General features: G+C 38.2%; 2 protein-coding genes across 2 annotated transcripts in view; one reads left to right on the top strand and one right to left on the bottom strand.

The window, feature by feature from the left end:
- LOC145494702 (protein unc-45 homolog A-like) overlaps nucleotides 1-17,556 on the bottom strand; it is a 33,002-nt gene extending 15,446 nt beyond the window's left edge. The window contains exons 1-23 of the mRNA XM_081474265.1: nucleotides 17,436-17,556; nucleotides 16,160-16,351; nucleotides 15,779-15,815; nucleotides 13,853-13,974; nucleotides 13,094-13,147; nucleotides 11,666-11,755; nucleotides 11,265-11,328; nucleotides 9,913-10,016; nucleotides 9,270-9,326; nucleotides 8,621-8,735; nucleotides 7,715-7,775; nucleotides 7,094-7,188; nucleotides 6,395-6,527; nucleotides 6,121-6,174; nucleotides 5,208-5,277; nucleotides 4,273-4,365; nucleotides 3,632-3,700; nucleotides 3,027-3,092; nucleotides 2,260-2,354; nucleotides 1,589-1,676; nucleotides 1,013-1,066; nucleotides 371-511; nucleotides 65-109 (exon numbers count right to left, since the gene is read on the bottom strand). Coding sequence (XP_081330391.1) covers nucleotides 65-109; nucleotides 371-511; nucleotides 1,013-1,066; nucleotides 1,589-1,676; nucleotides 2,260-2,354; nucleotides 3,027-3,092; nucleotides 3,632-3,700; nucleotides 4,273-4,365; nucleotides 5,208-5,277; nucleotides 6,121-6,174; nucleotides 6,395-6,527; nucleotides 7,094-7,188; nucleotides 7,715-7,775; nucleotides 8,621-8,735; nucleotides 9,270-9,326; nucleotides 9,913-10,016; nucleotides 11,265-11,328; nucleotides 11,666-11,755; nucleotides 13,094-13,147; nucleotides 13,853-13,974; nucleotides 15,779-15,815; nucleotides 16,160-16,351; nucleotides 17,436-17,444 — 1,908 coding nt within the window. The 5' untranslated portion in view covers nucleotides 17,445-17,556. The remainder of the gene's footprint in view (nucleotides 1-64; nucleotides 110-370; nucleotides 512-1,012; nucleotides 1,067-1,588; nucleotides 1,677-2,259; nucleotides 2,355-3,026; nucleotides 3,093-3,631; nucleotides 3,701-4,272; nucleotides 4,366-5,207; nucleotides 5,278-6,120; nucleotides 6,175-6,394; nucleotides 6,528-7,093; nucleotides 7,189-7,714; nucleotides 7,776-8,620; nucleotides 8,736-9,269; nucleotides 9,327-9,912; nucleotides 10,017-11,264; nucleotides 11,329-11,665; nucleotides 11,756-13,093; nucleotides 13,148-13,852; nucleotides 13,975-15,778; nucleotides 15,816-16,159; nucleotides 16,352-17,435) is intronic.
- A 94-nt stretch (nucleotides 17,557-17,650) lies between these two features.
- On the top strand, nucleotides 17,651-19,735 carry LOC145494763 (uncharacterized). The gene has a single exon (XM_081474331.1). It carries the CDS (start codon nucleotides 17,651-17,653, stop codon nucleotides 18,977-18,979), a length of 1,329 nt encoding a protein of 442 aa, XP_081330457.1. The 3' UTR covers nucleotides 18,980-19,735.
- The last annotated feature ends 36 nt before the right edge of the window (nucleotides 19,736-19,771 follow it).

The following is a 19,771-nucleotide window of genomic DNA, read 5'->3' as shown; positions in this document are numbered from 1 at the left end:
AGGGCACATCTAGATAAACTAATTTCGTGCCCCTTTCCCCCCTGGTTTAATTTCTTCCAATTACCTCAACAAGTTTCTTGACCCTCTTTCTGACATACTCTTCACCATCCTGAAAAAAAGAAATCAGGGCTGCTGTCAAACTGGGAACTTCATACTGATATAAGAACAAAACACTAAACCAATGTGCAATTCATGCCTCGAAACTGGACTACACAAGTATCCCAAACATGATGCAGATAAGAATGAAAACGTTAGTTCACTGTGAAAAAAAATACACAGCAGATAGTAATCCACTGATAACTCCCATTTCTAATTTGGACATAAAAAGCACACAGTACAATGTTCATTTAAAAGCTCCACAAGCTCTCACCTTTTCTGAGAATTTTGGCAGTTTGACTTTCGCAAATTCTCCAAGTTGTTTCATTTCATCAGGAATGTCTGGTTTGTCAAACGTGTTTGTCAGGTTCACCAGCGTCTGACAGACTCCGTACAACAAAGAACTATCCTTAGCCTGATAATCAGTCAATCAAGAATTCAGTAAAGAGGGAAGGAGGGGACGACCGGTAAGGGGGAAAGAAGCAAAGAGTAAGAAAGAAAGGGAGAAAGAAAGCAGGAGACGTACAGACACAGGGAAGGAGGGAAGGAGGGAGAAAGGAAAAAGGAATGGAGAGAGGAAGTGACAGAGGAGAAAGGAAGGAAGCAGGGAACGGAGGGAAGAAGGAAAGGAGAAAGGAACAGAGGAACCGGAAGAGGCAGGCAGGTTAAGCAGGCGAGAAAGAAGGAAAACATTCGCCACTAAAAACGAGAGGACACTTGAGGCGAGTCTCATATCGCAGTGGCTTGTGGGACCGTTACTGGGGACAAAAGAAAAGATGAAGTCATACTGTACCAGTCCCACAATGCAAAGGACTGCGAGATGAGACTCACCCCAGATTTCTTCTCGTTTCTAAAGTCTCGTGATTAAAACTTCCCCCATAAACAATGCACTAAGCAATCATTGCAAAATACATACCTTCGCTAGTTCCATGAGTGATCTAACAGCCTGCTGGTCTTCAAGAAAGGTTTCCTAATAAAGAGAATCGGGAGAAATGTTTCATTGTGTTTCGTCACGCAGGTACATGCACCCTTCTTGCAGTAAATAATGGAAAGATCACCCTGAAAAAATCAGTCCAACTTCTTCATAGGTCTTCATATGAGCCCGGTCGTACGAAAAATATCAATGGTCAAACACTAGGGGTTCCACACACACCCAAAAACTGTTAAAGCCCCTTGTACAGTATAATAAACGATGCCACGTAAGAGTGATCCTCGTTAACATTTTCATCCACGGACTTAATAGTCAGCAGCATAACGTGAAGGAGTGGCTCTTGAAAGGGTTTAATAAGACGAATGCATGCTATTACTTAACGCTTCTGTTTCGATTCACGGACGAGCAACTGTAACAGTTAAAACAAAATAATAACAGATACAAGATTTGACTTTGGGATTTACTGGGCTAAGTTCATGTTTTGATATCCTTTTTTGTGCGCCTGAAGGGCAAATGATATTTGATTCCTGGTACAATGTGCCTAGCCTCTTTTAAGTGTACCTTAACATCAGCCTCCATCGTTAGGAAGGACAGTCCTTCTGCTGCCCACTTACGCAGTTCCATGTCTTTCTTAGATTTCATCAGGAAACTAAATAGGATCAAAGCATTGCGTTAACTACACTTGACATGATAACAATTAACCAAATGTACACAATATCAGGATACATAAAAAGGTATTTACAACAGCCAGGACTAGTAGTTTCAGAGCTAACAACTGCATGTAGTACGATTGAAGGCAGGAAGAGGCTTCTGCACCAGTTAATCCTCACCTTAGTGATACTTTGCGCGCCCCATTTCTTAAAATGTCACTGAGAATATACTACTCTTCATTCCAGTTTTTGAAATAACGATCAATGAACAGGGAAACTTCCGAACACATAATTATCGAAGATGTCTGTATATGTTCGTGTACATGTTTAAATTCAGTAAGACAAATATTTGACTGGTGCATGCAATCTAACCCCTCTCAATTTACACTCGATATGGGCCACATAAAAATGTCACACTGATACTACAACATTTAATACTTGCTTGTTTGCTCGTTTGATCGATTTTCGGGGGAGGGATCGATCCTCTTCTAAGTACATATGGGTATTTAATCTTATGCGACACTGATTTGTGATTTTGAGGCTGATTGGTGCAAGGAAATTTATTTTAGAAAATGCAATCACCTTCGCACTGATTTATACAGCTTCAATGTGGCTCCTTCTGCAAATGTTTGATCGTTCACAGTTCCTCCTCCTGTGGTGCCCAGCTTACAAAGACCCTGAAATATGCAGACACCCAACTTACAGTTACATGGCTGCAAAGCAGTAGTTCCAGCAGACACAGGTATTTCACATTGGGAATTTCAGCTTCAGATCAAGATCAGAACTAACACTTTTCATCTACAAGCGTCTAAGGGAAGCCCGAATGATCCTGTTATTATGGATGGCTTGCACCAATTTACACAATCAAAATATCTTCATATGATTATAATTGAAACAAAATGAATTGTATTCTCGGATGTTATCCACTCAATTGCAGGACATTTGGCCTCACAACGGACCTACCCCAAGATTTCAGTTGCTCTTACAACGAACTGCTATTGCGCAAGTTTGATTTTTGGTATCCTTTTTTGAAACGTTGCAATGGCTTCTGTTTAATTTTCCAATAGAAATACAAGAAGTAAGGAGGGTGATTCAATTATTGTTGGAGACCGTAGGTGGAAACTCTCCACCTCCTATGCTTCTTGCATTTTGTTTGGCCAGTTCCCATGGAAGCCATCAAAAACGAGTGAGAAAAAAAGCGAAAAAGTTTTAGATTAAAGTAATTAAAACTTTTGTCCGGTGGCGACGGAATGGCACGCAGCACTGCAAAATGTCTCGTCTTCTTTTTGAATACGCTTTTGGTTGTGGAATTGCCCCAGAAGACCACATGATTCCAAGAAACTACTCACCACCAAGGCTCTAACTCGTATGTTGTCATCCTTTAAATGGTACAAGTCTTTTAAAACAGGCAGCGCCTAAAAAAAACAACAATTGTAGTTGCACATACTCTTTTTACGGGCATTGAGTTCAATGTTAGCAAAGATGTAAAGCACACTCTGATTCATGTTCTCTTATTTCCCGTCAAGTCCCCACGTGACCGGTATGCATTCAACTCCATGCAGCTGAGATGGCTGAGAAACCGGCAAAAATTCAACTGACAACTGAGATTCTACAAGCTCCATTCATACCTTATTGCAATGACAGCATCATGTATTGAATACACTTTATGCTGCACAGAACATTTCCAGACTAGACAATTAGTTGTCGACTACTATTTGATATCGGCAATTGAATGTTTTCGACGTTTAAAAAACGTAGTGCCAAGTGTGAGAGTAAAGCAGTTTCCCTTTTCGCACAAGGAAACTACTCATTTTTTGATAACTAAAAATTCAGCGTTTAGCTGTTGACAACTAAATCTCATCCCTCGCCGGTACAGGTCTCCAATCAGGTACATCGTAAGTAATAAGATAACATTGTGGATTTTGCTGAGTGAATGATCACTTCACTTACTTACCCGCATGTTGAGTACTGTGTTTAATTTCTTTTCAGATGCTCCTAATGCTAATGTTTCAGATGCAACAATCTGTATATAAAAATATATTTTAACTATACGCAAAAAATGCTACAAGGTATTTACAACTACTAAGCAATTAGATTATTCGCTCTCGATTTCTATCGCGTCAACTGTCACGCATAGAAATCAAGAGCAAATAATCTTACAATTCTACTAGTCGTTCAAAACTTTATCTAAATCCTCTTCACAGACAACTCGAGAACGCCAAGTAGCGGCCGCCATTTTGTTAACAAGCGTCACAGAATAGATAGTGAGTAGCGTAGCCAAACAGAGAACGGCATTTGTGATAGAACGCTAGTAGATTTATACTACTAATCAATAGAAGTCTTCTGCTTTTGAAGCTTGTTTTTAATCTAAGCATTACATTTATTGATTTCTTCTTGATGCAAAGAGAGGAGTCTCAAACAAAATTTTGTATTTTAATTCCTGTTTCGCTTTTAACTTCTCTAAGAACAACACAGCTCCCCTAAGATTTGTATATCATCATGGATCGTTTAAATCCTTCTCGCTCGCTTCATAGTTAATAGTTGAGAATGAAACGTATTGATTAAAAACAAAAGTGAAAACACTGTTCAAGTTACCTGTGACACATGGTCTTTTCGTTCAGCAAGTGTAAGGATTTTTCCCAAGAATTCTTCATTTCCAAGAACTGTAGCAGCAGCTTCCTGCACTCCCTGAATATACAAGGTTCCCGTACGAAGTTAAGCAAATTTGTTAAATAAGTTTCTTATAATAATTAAACGAAATAAGAACGACTCATACAACTAGATGGAAGGGTTTTATTAAGGCTAGGCACTGAAAACATTGACCAGGGGCCTGTTTCTCGAAAGCCCCGAAAACTTTTTGGGCCCGCGAAGCAATTTTTAGTTAATCTATATAAAAAAAAAACAGAGAGGTGTATACGCTTGAAACTTTTTGCGAAAACTTTTCGGGACCTTTGGGAAACGGGCCCCAGCTGTGAAAGTGATTTGCGCCCCCCAGTCTGGATATTTGTTTCCCATGAAGAATTTCTGTTAAGAAAGATTTGCCGGGCTGTGAGAACTATGATCCTTCCCGCTGAAGCTCTTAAGGAAACCCTTGCTAAATTATGAAATTGTAGCTGACATAAAAGGTCAAACAGCGTTAGAGTTTCTAATGGCTTTCAAATTGTTTGCAAAAATTTTACCCAAGCAACCATCAACAAAAGACGTTACACAGATTTTTGCTTAGCTAAGTAACTACATATTCTTCAGTTATGAGTACACGTGTACCAACTAGAGTTCAACCAAGGGAAGAATTGGCATGCGAAGGGAAATGTCCGTCAACTCAAGCAAATTAAAGTGACTCAGGTTACCTTCTGGCACATGGTGTCAGAGGTGGGTGACATTGGTTTTGTTTACTGCTTGCAGGGTTTTTCGCCTGATTCAACACGATTATCCTCATCAATTCCTCCCTCTTCATAAACCAACACTAGCTGAATACGGTGTTATCTTGAATTGAATGCAATAGTGAAAACTCATCTTGTTTTCGAACCAACCTGAAAAAGACAAGACAGAGCTGTGGCTCCCTTGATGTGTGCTTCTGGGCTGCTTTGAGTCAGGTACTGGCTGCAAACAACACAGAAACATAATTAGGCAATTAGCACGGATACATGTATGAGTAAATTACCGGTAGCCGCACCCGTCAATATGGCGGGAAGTCCGAATTAAGTTACCCGCGCTAAACAGAGAAGGACTTGAACCAAGAGACTATGCTTGAGCCAAGCTCTCTTGTTGATGATATGAATGGCGGCCGCCGAGGCAAGGTTAGTTTAATACTAGTATGTTTCTTGTCTGTTACAAACCACAGGAACAAAAAAAGGAACATTGTGAGTCTGCTGCAGAATAGTCTATCCACAGATGTTTATTTTTGTTACAAGTTCAAAACGGAGGGTCTGTGGACAGGCTAGCTACAGATGTGAAACTGAGAGAGAATTATACTTAAACATATATTTGAACTGCAAAAGACAGATTTCAGCAGGACATGAGAGATCATGAATCGAAATTATTTCCGAAACGTTAGCAGTTGCGGAAATAACGCCTGAAAAAAAATCAGGCTTGAGAAGGTACCAGAAGCCATGGCCTGTGCGGTACCGATGCGGTGCTCTACCAATTGAGCTACAGTGTCAGGCCAACTGGGAGCTTCTCATGTCTTGAGCTAGTCACATAAACGTAGATGGTGGCGATGTGAAAAAGAACATATGTATCAAACAATAATTTTATTTGAACTGCAGGAGAAAGATTATCATTGCGGTTACGTACGCAAGTCAAACTCAAGGCCTACCAGAAAAGGGTCAATTGCTCTAAACTCTGAGTTCTAACCACAGGAAGCTTGTCGTGAGCTAGGTTAGTTATCTAGGCTTGATCGAGACATGAGCCAAATAAGCTGCTGGTGCAGCTGCATGTGTGTACCTGATAGCTGCTGTTGCATCCTCCATCAATGGCTCCTTCTCCTTTTGATGATAACTGAAAAACGAAGAGAACAAGCCATTAACTGCATGTGCATTTGCGCGTGTACAGTAGTACAAATCGCAGCGGTGACCAGTTTCAAACTCGCCTACGTGGCAGCTAACATGACAAGAAATGACCACTTAAACCTAATGGATATCCACATGAGGAATTTGTTACCGTATTTAATGTTCAATTGCTTGGTTCATCTGAATAACTCGGTTGCGATAACACTCACCCAAAAGAGTCTACCATTTTGGCCAGTGCTACAGAGATATGCATTCGTGTGTTATTTGACACTACAAGGCCTTCCTTTTCCTCGGAATCCAAAGGAGCTGTGCAAGCAGCAACAACCATCAGCTTACGAACACCTGTGGAAAGCAAGGATCAAACAAGGTATTGACTTATAATCAAACCTGTGCTTTTTATTATAAATCAATGTACGATTGCGACACTTTGTTTAGTTTGAAATTGGAAAAAGAGGGAAACAGTCTCCCTTTGCACCAGTCATAGGCATTTACTGTTGTGCAAGTGGTTTTTAGTTGAGTGTCATGAAACCAAAACCAAAGTTATCACTCTAGCAAATCACAAAGGACACAGACAATCCAATAAACCAATCAAAATTCATAGCAAATACGGGAAAACGTGCGTGAGCGAGTTGTGATTGGTTTTGGCTTTACTTCAGTTCTGATTGGCTGAAAAAGTGGCGCAAGTTTTTTAAGCCAATCATGTAGCATTAAAGTGAAAAACAAAGAACTCTACACTAAGGTAAAACCATTAAAAACATGTATACACAACTGTACATCCTTGTCAATAACTGAGCCATGTTGAGAGCTACAGTGTAACTCACCAACCACATACAGTAACTAATAACAGCCAACTATTTGCTTTAATGTTACAACTAATAACAATTGTTAGAACATCTGTGCACATGTACCTCCAACTTTTACAAAAAGTTCAACAGCCAGCTTGTTTTTAGGAATAATTTTGATTAGAACATCAATGACTGCATCACGACCCTCCACGCCAACTCTAAAGATAGAAGGAAAACGAAATAAGAAGGTTTCCGCTGAACATTCGAGCAATAATGGCAAAAATATAGTTACTAAAAAAAACCTTATAGCATGATGACACTTTAAAAACGGTTAAGAAGAACTTATTGACACTTTAGCTCTCAAGCTGACCCCGTGTGAGATAATCGAATTTGAAGTTATCCATATTTCAACTAAAACGGACGTTTCACGTCAGTTCAAAACAAAATAACATGCGCTTTAAGCAATTTTAGGAGGTTTCACATTACTTTTCTCAAGAATGCTTGAGAATTTAACCACGGGGTCACTCAGAGAAATGAATTAAAGTGAGATGTTTCAAATAGTATTCAAAATGTTACTGTAATAAGTGGCGAATCCAGACCTTGAGCTTAAGGGGTGGGGGGAGGGGGGGAGGTTGCTTGTTCTGCCGGCTATTCTTTCTTCTGCGATTTTTGTTTGACCCAAAATGAGTGGGGGGTGGAAAGTGAGAGTGTTGTAACAAAGACTTAATAAAATCTCATACTCACTTTTCACTCATAACAGCATCCATGAACAGTGTAATAACGCTTTGAATTTCCTCTTTATTTTCTGAGATAAAATAAGTACTTTAACACCAACTTTCACTAACGAAAACAGCCTTGATGACCAAAATGCCATTACAAACTCGTAACTTGTTACTGCAATTAGGTTACAATATATCATGACTTTGTATGCTTGCATACTAGCAAAAAATTTTACATTTCCATATTACTGTCAAATTGGAGGAAAACTCATTCAGTAATGGTTTCCAAAGGTAGAAAAATGCAGTCTAAAGACCAGTTGAAGAACATGAAATAAACAATTTATAAACAATAATGGTGACTGAGGAAGATTAAAACGGACTATGAACAACTGAAAATTGCACCATCTGTGACTGTAGTGCCTTTTAAATAAGAAATTTGGAAACAGTTCTGTCTTACAAGTAAGTTCAATAGCAGAGAATTTAGGAACAAAACAGTGTTGTCAGTCAAAAATAATTCACATGCAGTGTTCTCAACTATATTTAACTGCACTGAGAATGAAGCCAGCCCCTGCTATTTTTGTCCACTGTGAATGATAATTGTAAACATGACCAGTAGATAATTATCTTTATTTATAACAAAGGTTTCTTCGCAACACAGTTAGTCAACTGTATATAGCATGACTTGTGCTTATTCTGAAATTTTTTTCCCTATTGTAAGTTTTCTACATATTTCCACAAAACCCTCACAAAATCAGAATTTAATCTACATGCAGCCAATAACACAAAGTCATGTTGGATTTCTCAGAAAAAGAGCCTGACAACAGCTTGCTTTATACCCAAAGTGTTCAATTTTCCTTTTTTAAACTGACATGGCTGCAGGATTCTACGAACTACTGGTAAAAGAAAGCAATCATCATGGAAACATGATCACCTAGCTCTTTTGGTGGTTCTTCTCCTCTGTTCTTCTTTTCAGGTGGCTTGGGAACAAGTGAATCCAGAGCTTGTTGTGGAACTAAGACAGCTGCTGTTGACACTTCATTAATTGGCTGCAATAGTAAAACATGGCATTTGATATTACATGTAATTACACTCTTGTCTAGTAGGAGTGAAACATGACACATTGAACATTGTGTCTGATGGGTTCAGGAAACCTTTTTAATATTTTTGTATGGTCTGAAACAATTTTCCATTTTGAACACCATTTTGGACTGTCAAAAGCAAAACGAGTCATGTTGAAATTATATGTATCATAAGGTTTTTAGCAAGTTTAAGGGATCTAAATTCCTGTTTCACATTTACTTACTCTGAACATTAAGAGAAATTGACAATGAATGACTGGACATATTGATGACAAAAACAGCTTCAAATTTTAGCGAATGAATGTTCCCACCAAACTGATAAATCACAACACAAGTTGTAACTAAGAAATATTAATAACAAACGCACATATTAAGTGTTACAGTTGACAAGTTGCCGGCAACAATTAATACCTGGCTGCCAGTGTCACAGTGACTTTGACGTCTATTCAAGCTTAATAAAGACCAGGGAGTTTAGCAATACAGTAACCACATAATACTCACTGATTCAATCAGAGCTAAAAGCCTGGGCAAGGAAACTTCTTTGAGCACAGACAATGTCTATAAAACACAACATACAGAATGTCTTAAATTACAAAGTACTATCTTGATGTATTTCATGATATTATTCCTGGCTCAAGACTGCTGGCTGCAGGGGTCTTTGAGTGACGTTCTTTGCTAATGACACATTGCTCTCTTCATTAAATGGTATTAAGTGGATAACGAGGAGGCCTAGGCCCCGGTTGTTTGGAGGCTGGATAACGCTATCCACTGGATAAATTGCTATCAAGTTAAATAATGCACACAGGAAATACATGTAATGGAGAGTGCAAAAACACTCTACGTCTAGTATGAGTTGCCTGAGGTCCAGCTTCTTGACTGCTCTTCACACAGTCTTACCAACAGCATCATAACTCAATGTTGCAACTTTAGTTGAAAGCATGAATCATTCCTTTAACTTTAACATTAACAATGAAAAATGGGGCAGTAACTTAAGTTAACATTTTACACTCCATGGGCATGCATCATTGAATCACAATGCATGTTTACGTACACTGAGTTTGATAGCATGGCTTTGCTCGGTTAAATGTTATTAACTTAAAGTTTTTTAATTAAAGCAATTAGGTGAAAAAAAACTGCAATTTACCCTTAGCTTAGAGTTGGTGCATATTCCTTTAAGGACTTTCAACATTGCCACAGTCTGTTCATTTGATCCACTGTTTAACAAGGACACCACTCTGGGTAATTCACCTGCACAAGAAGTCATGATCAGAATATCAACTGAATGCTAATGGTTCTCAGTATCGGGACTATGCATACATACAAGGTATGTCTTTGACTGCAACTTCTGTTGGAAAGGTTTGAAATGAATCGTCCAACTGAGTTTCACATACTGCTTGGGATAATATGTGATTTTCTCATGCAGCTTTATAATAATCAAAGTTCATCTAATTGATTGTCCAGATGAAGGTGTAGCTCTGAAAAGACTTATTTGGTGGCTGATGTTTTGACAAACTGAGCAAAAGTTTTCTTCAGAGTCCATTAGTTCTGAAAATGATTGGTCAATGTCAATGGTAAATGTGATGCTAATCGTTGTTTGCAAGACCTGTGTAAAGTTTTTTATTGATCAGTTCTAGTAACTTTCAATATGTCTATTTCTAGTCAAATTCAGTTTTTCTGTTTGAGATTCATCTGTCAATTTTGTTTATGTCATAAATCAGTCCATTGTAAGGAGGCGGTTAAGGTGCTGGCATAAAACTGACCCTCACCCCAAAGATTGCACTAGTCTAGATGAGCTACTGAAACTCCTGGATTCAAACCATATATTATGTTAAAGAAGTTAAATAAACATTATTACTTGTGTTTGTAAACATTTATTTATTAGTTCTCCTGCCTTTGACCGTTTGTATAATATGGAATGAGCCATTTTGTGCAATTTTTTCTGCACTCTTCAAACAAAAATCCTAACCACATAAATGACGGATCGAAACACCTTTTTGAATTTTATTATATTAAAACTGTCTCCAACAGTTCCCGTAAGACCTTAACCAAAATTGTTGGATTGCCCATGCTAATCTCAATTAGTATCACCCAACTAATGGACTAATGCAAATCCTGCATTTTGATTGGCTACGCTACTAGGGGACTATTAGTAATAGTCATCGAGTAGCGAAATTGGCGCCATCGAGCGTGACGCTTTCTTTCGTTTTATTCCCAAATAAATATGTTTTCAACTTGCTTTTGCTAACTTTATTATTACCTTTTCTGTCCGACTAGTTGGATGATACTAAAACAATTAGACCCTTCGCCCTCAAGGGCCACGGGTCTAATTGTTAAATATTCATACATAGGCAGAAGAGTGCAAGGGGGTGCTTCCAGTTTAGGCTGTTTTCAAAAACGGATTTACACCAGTATTGAAAATTCAAGTGATTTAGACAACACTACTGCTCTGAAAGGTACAATTTATTCTGATCAGCTCTCCATTGTGGAGCTTCTAACCTCCTCTGAATATCCTCTGTGCTCCTGGCTCATCATTGGCTAAAATCACAAGATTCTTCACTGCCTAGAAACACATGAAAAGAAGCAATACAATTTAATAAATTAACTGCTTTCCTTTTAGTTATGCACATCATACTGTACATGAGCAAAGTCATGTAACTTTTTAAATGCAATAATAATGCTACTTTGCATTTACTCTGTGTTGTTTGCTATCAAACATCGAGGGTAAAATCTAAACCTGCACACTCCTAACTGATATCCAGTACTGCATTCAAATACATCTGTTGATCATGTCATAGTACCAATTGTCAAGTCATTTAGCAAAGATCTATGCCAATCTAAAAAAACACGATGTGGGGAATCACTGTGAAAAAAAAATAATCATGTCTGTCAACCCATACTTGCATTCTCTTCTCTTCACCATCCTCATTATTGAAAAGAGAAGTAAACATCTCATCCACAAGACCATCAGTGGTGCGACATCGATCAGTCTACAATTGAAAAGTATAAGTTAATAATTGTGACAGACCATACAAGCAGAAGTTACATGTACATGTACAAAGTACAGTGTAAAGGTTTATGAAACAACAGCCGTACATGCACAGATTATGTAACCTCTTACTAACCAAGCGCAAGGCCCTGCACACTGGGGAATATTGACCTGAGCTTGTGGCAGAACAGATCGAGTGCAGCAAGGTCCATACAAAAATGACTGAGGGCCAATTATTCCAAGACTGAGTATGGTTCAAACAAGCTAGGTTAGTTACTAGGCCTTGACTTTTCTGCCTTTGAAAAGCAAAAAAATAAAAGCCTTATAGGCGAATCTTTGCTGACATCATTGTTTACATTTTTCCTCATTAACATATGACTTTGCGCTTAGAAGGCATCATGCTAGACACGATTTTACTAGAAAAACTTAAAGAGCTTGTGAAACTTAGTGGTGAAATTTTTGGCTCTTTCGGTGTAATATTCAAGGAGAAATTGGCTTTCAAAAACATCAAAATTTCTGTGCGGCAAAAGCGCTAATGAGCTCATACATTCTTTGTAAACTTTTGAACTTTTAAACCCTTGTCACACAAAAAATACTCAATACATCGCGCTCAAATTCCTTGGGACAGTTAATCGTGCTGTGCCCTTTCAATATTCAGTATTAATCTCTTTGTAGCTCCATCAGAAACTGTATCGCTTATGGTAACAAGACAAATATTGTAAACAAAGATTCGCCTATAATCATTTCCATGCATGGCAAAATCCCAGCCAAGGATTTACCACAAGACTACATTGTACCTTGCCATATAATAAATGTCTTTATTATCCAGCTCCACTCTGCAGAGTACAAGTTACATGTACCTTATTACATGAAATTTTGGTGGCACGTTTCTTTCACAATTTTGAAGTGGGCATATATCATGACACTTAAATTCTGCAATTTTGCGAAAATTATGTATTTTGAATCACTTTAACTTCGCTTTTTCAAATAACACAAGTAACTTCCTTGGCAATGTTACTTAAACATGTCCTTGAATTTAGTAAACCGACTTTGTCAAAGATACAGTTTAACGTCAAAAGTAACAAAACAGAGGGACTATATGTTGACAATAACATTAACATAATATTAGTCGAAACTTAATTTCCACATCATGTTATGTTTGCAACACTTATTGTTTGCATCACTTTAGTTTCACATCTTTTTTAAACTTGCAAAATTCTTGAAATTAACGTGTCGCGGAAAATTTCATTGTATAAGGTACTAGAATACTGTACTGACAATAAGGCATTCTGACTGGCTCATTTTAGTTAGTATACCGGTAATATATTTAATAATTTACCTTTGCTTGAAGCTGTGCACCAAGCCTTTTAAGGGTCTCCTGTACCACAGTATTCTACAGGGTAATGTAGTTAGAAAATAAATATCCATCTACACACAAGATAACGTAATAAAAAGTACACATACATACTACTACCACATGGGTAGCCTGCAACTACTAGGCTCTTCGCATTGCAAGAAAGGAGGAGAGGAAAGTGGACTTCTTCCCTTTTTCCTTTCCTGCTTTCTTTCCCTGTGAAAGGCCTGCTTGCAAGCTACAACATGGGAGGCCTGCGTGGTGACCTTATGGTTAGCATGCTGGACTCTGGATTAAACAGTCTGTATTTTTAATATTTAAACTCCACGATGGGGTCATTGCATTGTGTTCTTGGGGAAGATACGTTATTCACACAGTGCTTCTCTCCATTTAAATGTACATGTGTAACAGCAAATTTAATTTCTGGAAGGGGGGGGGGAGTAACCCTGTAACAGACTTCACTTACATGTACAGTCTACAGCAACCCATCCAGCCAGGAGTAGAAGAAATACTATTAGTTGCTTTATGTAGGGTTCCAAATCAGGAATATCCATGGCAATGCGATCCCCCTGACACAGACTTGCTCACTACAACACCAAAACTTTCAAGTGATCACAGCAGCACTGTAATAATAGCAGAGAGAGAGGGACCCTCTTTCCCTACATAACATTGCACTACAAAGAGTGGGCCAGCACTGGACTAATTTAGCAGTGCACAAATGTTTCTTTTTTGATCAGCTGATACCTTTGGTTCAATATGGATCAGTGTACGAGCATCACGGAATGCACTCTCCAGTCGACCAAGTTTTTCCTGTCCTTGACATCTCCTGAACAAGGCCTTAGAATCATTTGGTAAAATATTTAATGCTACATAGGAGAAAACAACAGCAGATAATTGTCAATTGAACATTAAACTGATAATTCTGTTCACATACTACATGTATTAATATATTAGCTTTGATCGTTCAATGTACCACCAAGTGCTGTTTATCGGTAATGATACAACATTGGTATCACATCAATGCCCAGCCATTGGTGAACTAAAAGGTTAACATTACATAGCAAAAGCACAACCTGTTAAAAAACATCCTTAATGCTTTACGTACAGTAAGTTGTTATAAATCAAAAGCAAGTTCAGTGACCCCCATTTTTTTTATTATTATTATTATCAAAAAATGTGATAAGTATGAAAAGATGCAACTTTTTACAAAGTTTAAAACAAATTATACAAAGGACGAAGTTCAAAGCCAAACTTTAATTTTTCGAAAATTTAGGGTGGCTCTGTACTCCCACCCTCTGTTTACAAATTTGAGGATCTGGTTTTTCATGATAGTTTTTCCTTTGTCTATTTAGTAGAACAAGAAGATCTGTTAGATCTTATAACCGCGCATTTAAAATTTAACTGTTTTCTTAGTACTACAGTCGCAACGCAGTGCATATTCCAAAGCAATCTTTGATGATTCATTGATTACTGTAGACATCACAGCACTTAATCAACACAAACTCTATTATCGCACCATCAGTCGTAGCCGTTGTGACATCTCCGATGACGTAATAGTCTTAATCTGGAACTTTCTTCGGGATATGTATGGTCATGAAGATACGAACACTATTACAAACCGCTTTCTTTCTTTAAAGTCACGATTAAATTTAATTGTTTTTTTCCCTTGAGTTAAGGGTTAGCAAAGAAGTCACACGAGTCACATAATTCAAGAATTGCGTTATCTACGGCTATCTTTACTACGGTGGTTATTTCCCTATCAATGACGTAATCTTTGCACGTTCTGACACGTTCTTTTCTTGGCTTGCAAATATTCAATTTTCCTTCCGATCTATGAACTCGCGGCGATGTAACAGTCAAAGGATTTACTTCATTTGCCTAAAACCACAAGAAATACTCGCAAAATTACAAATAAATTAATGACCGTCGCTTCTGCCGAAATAAACTTGTAAAGTAAACACGATCTTATTTGTCACGTAGCAAAAGTGAAAGCTGCAACGTCAGCGCATTCCATGGCTGACGTAATACCTTTTTTCAGCGTATTTATTATTCCCTTTAAATCCAACGCTTTGATAAAACAAAAAGAAAATATATTTTACCCACAAAAAGAAAACAATATCCGTAAAATTGTCCGTGTATTTATGTTTTAACAGCTTCTGGCGGAAAAACATCACACGTTGCGTGACTCAAAGTTTGGCCGAGCAGAGGTCTGTGTCTGGTCACCGACAAAAAAAAAAAAATAATAATAATAAACCACGGGTAAACCTAGAACCGCGCTCGGCCCATGGCCGCGCGGTTAATAAGAATCAAACTATGAAACCAATGTACTTTGAAAAATGAAAGAAACAACAAGAAAGACACTAGGAACTAGAAGAACACTGGGAATAAGAAGTAAGACATTTGGAATCCCAATTTCTCCTAGGGAAAAGACACTAGTGGTAAATTCAAGAAATTGGGAGCAGGGACCAAGTTAAGAGTTAATTTTAACAGTGAAACTAACACAAGGCAAGTTGACAGGAGGTTCAAGAAATCAAGATTGTACAACTGCATGCATGCAATCAATTTTTTCTAGTTTTTTGGAGAGACAAAGTCCATGGGGAACTCTAATAAATTAATATTAAGTACATACAATTTAGTACATAGTTTATTGATTTAGTTTATTATTCTTACATTCTGTTGCATCATTTACAGCCTCTTCATACTTTTCCTTAGAGATAAATGAAAACAAAAAGCATACATATATATTAATTATACATTCAACTAGAAAATGGAAAAAAGACGTGCCTGAAAAAAAAAAAAAATTTTAAGACAATTTATCTAAGTAATTCTTGCATGAAACTGAGAGCTCTGTGCATATTTTTTTGTAAATTATACATGTCCTACGCTATTAGTAATAAGCAGAGTGGGTCTGATCACATGTACCAAATGTAGGAAAAAAGCAAAGGTTGATCTTTAAAAGAAAAAATAATTTTCCCTGGAGAAATTCAGTGAGATTTTCAAGATTATCGTTAGTACAACTTATAAAGAACATAACAATGATAAATAACTCACAAGTTTTAAATAGCAAGCTGCTCTGTTCTTTAGAATCACTCCTCTATCTTTCAGTTTTTCTTTATCCTTGTCATCTTTAGGGAGCAATTTTAATGCTTGAGCGTAGCATGCTGCTGCTAACTCATACTTTTCGTCTTTGAAATGTGCATTTCCCTCTGACTTGAGGTCAAGAGCACTCTTCTGGTCTGGATCCTGTTCAACAAAAAAGGTATAATTAAAAATACATTTGAAATACCTGATTCTAAATCAGTATGTTATTTCAAGCTGTGCCCATAACAAGAGGTAAGGTCTGCACTCCAGCTAAATGGCCCATCAGGCCAGAGCTAATCTTTAGTTTCCATAGTATAAAACGACTTAGAGTATTTCTACTGACACCCCATCCAGATGGGATGTTAGTCTACTGGTACTCATTTAGACCCCTGGCTTGAGAGAAGCACTTTGATTGAGAGTAAAGTGTCTTGCCCAAGGATACAACACAATGATCCCAGCAGGACAATGACCTTGTCTACTTTACATGTACTTGACCCAGAGACTAACACACTAAACCCTGACAATGGTTTACAGGTACTAATCAAGATACATAATCAAACATTAAAATAATTACAATATTGACATTTGTCCCATGGGTGAGGAATTTGGAGTCTTCTAGAAGTTCCTACAAATGAGCTAGCGACACTGTGGGGTAGTTGCTTCATTTTTTGCACAAATGTCCAGACGTGGGGAGGGGGGAAGGTTGGAATTGATGAGGCTATTAATTACTCGGGGGCAGATCTAGGGGGATCGTGCAGGAGGTATGCACCCTCACTCCTCCCCCCCTCTTAAGATGAACCCTTCTTCTTTGTATTTGCTTTTAATTTTTTTTTTTTTTTTTTTTACCTCACTGGCCAGTTATGCCATTCCTTAGTGGTGCACCCGCTCCTAAGGAAAATTCTGGATCCGCCCATGTTACTGCTAGCGATTCTTACAATGAATGGGTGTGGTCATCTCCACTGATAGAAGTTTCTGGTCGGGGGGGGGGGGGAGTTAGATGTTACTCAAAGATATCTGGATCTTTAACAACGTTTTGTAATCTAACGTCTCAAATATTTCATAACTGAAACACTGATAAGGTATTTGTAAGACATCGATCTACCAACCACATGAGCTTAACTGTCTTGTAGTTGCACGTGAAAGCTACAGACCGACAAGTCATATAAACAGTCATACATTACCAGATATCTGTTCTGTCTTCACAATTCTAATCTTTTATATACAGACACAAAACTAAACACAATACCTTCTCCATTTACTCCTTCATGTATCTGCTAGGTTTATAAGACAACATCTTCAAACGAAAACAGTTTTTCAACTCCGTGAACTTTTTTCCGAATGCACTTCAAGCTGCTTCAAGCTCTCATTCACCTCGTCTTGAGCCCTCGGGTTCCAAAGAATGTACTGCGGTTTATCTTTTAATTATGCGCAAGATGTTTGTTTACATCAAGATGACTCAAGATGGCTGCAGACGGTGAAGAAATGGCTGAAAGTCCCGTTTCTTTAAAAGGCTTCGAGCTCAGGAGTCCGACATCATTTATCAACTCACCATTAGCTTTTACCAAGGATATAACACGAGTTCCTCTTCAAAGAATCCGATGCGGGAAACTTGACATTAGAAACGAAGAGCGCTGGCTGGAATATGAACCGCTGTCAAGAAACTTGAAGTTCCTTTACAAAGATAGAAAGCACTTCGATCATGAATACTGCACTTTCCTTAACTGTCAACAGATCTCCGCAGCGGATCTGCGCGTCAGTGCAAAGTTCGGTTACCTCGATGCAATGACAGGAACGCTTACTGTTGAGTGCCAAGAGCTCGTCGAAATCGACGGTCCTCATCACAGGGGGAGTTCTGCGTCGTCGAGAAGTTACGTTCTGGAGGCGACTTTTCACGTCAACTACACTGGCCAAGTCAGGGATATACTTCGTTCTTTGCGGCACGCAAAGCTAGTGGAGTCTGCATCAGATTGTGAAACAGTCCCGGGGAAAGGCGCGACACGGGGAGTGGCCGACATAGCCATGCCTTGTAGTGAGAAGAAACTACGAGAGGGGCTTCCTGATTGGACACCGTACATTCCTCATCGAGTATACACGCCAGCTGTGCGCAAACTAATCGAATCAGTGATCACGCTGTACACGATCTTTTCCATCTTGTGGGCCGTGTGGCAACTGTACCGCCATGTTGATTTCATAAGAGCTTATGTTCAGCCCATCATCGACACTCTAAAGTACCATGTCGAACTCATGGACAAGTGCATCCAGTTTTTAAACAGTTTGTTTGAGGAGATGACTAAACAGTGGCTTGCATACATCAAACCAGGATATGTCATCTTATCTTCATTTGCATCGCCCCTGATTGCTGTTGGACGAGAAATGTGGACTGCATTTGTGAGCATGTCAGCAGCATTTGCACTGTTTTTTCAGCCCCTTTACCACGTTTTTGAGCCTCTCTTTAAAGTAATATACATGGTATTTATAAAGACACCATACACAATCTTCCAGCCGGCTTTCGCTGTGGGAGTAAAATGTTGTTCCCTGTGTTACGATACTGTGTTTTGTCATGTTGTCTTATCACAGCTTAATCGCATCAGAGGTTCACTTGGTTGGTTGGTGGAAATTCTTGAAAAGAGCATGAAACTTGATCCTTTAAAAGCCCAGCTTGTTCTGATGAGATCAACTGTAATCAACAGTGGCAAAGCCCTGAGTCTTGGCCTGGTGTACATATTTAAAAGCATTGAACGAAGAGTGTGGTTGATGATTGCTAGGCCAGTCGACAATAAAGATGATTGAAGTCTTCAGAAAAACGGTTATTGAAAAGGGCGCTATCTGTTTTAGGTGTGTTGATGAAATGCATCATATACTGTGCAGTACGTTTAAAAGTGTTATTGCAAGGTTGTTTGGAATATGAGGAAAGTTTTTCCTAAAATACCAGGATCTCTCCAAATCTGTAGATCTATGACCAGAGACTTTGGCAAAATTATTTAATATCTTATGGCAGGGAAACCAGTTGACATTATTTTCAAAGATGTTTAAATTTTCATTTTAAAGTATTGAATTTACATTGTTCTATGCTCATCTAAGTTCGAATTTTGTATGTAGAGTAATAACCCTTTCAGTACCAGAGTCATACCATACATGTGTCCTGCATGTTCAGCGATGAAGTAAAAACTGCATGTATACAGAAGTACCTAGTTCATGTGATGCTGGTTGGGATATTTTTTTGTTCTATTTTTTCATTTAAGTGCACCTAGAAATGGAAGGGTTGATTCACTTATTTTTGAGTGAATTAAAAACAAAAAATCTCAAGGCCGGTTTGGTTCATTGAGGGACCATTATTTACTGACAGTGAGCAAATCTTGTAAGGAATGAATGTCAGTATGAACTAGCATAATGGTATGTCTCAGAGAGACCAGAAAAATGCTAGAAATTTTTTATGAATTAGACATTCTGTTTATGCAGACACCCTGTTGTGTCTGTCCTAAATAATGTGTTTATCTAACTATTATTGTCTATGAATGATCACAAGTAAAAACTATTGTAATATGTTAATTGGTCATGTTGCAATGGGTTTTAGCTGATATT

Source organism: Orbicella franksi, chromosome 8 (genome assembly GCF_964199315.1).
Source record: "Orbicella franksi chromosome 8, jaOrbFran1.1, whole genome shotgun sequence".
NCBI lineage: Eukaryota > Metazoa > Cnidaria > Anthozoa > Scleractinia > Merulinidae > Orbicella > Orbicella franksi.
This window is presented reverse-complemented; position numbering and strand designations above follow the sequence as displayed.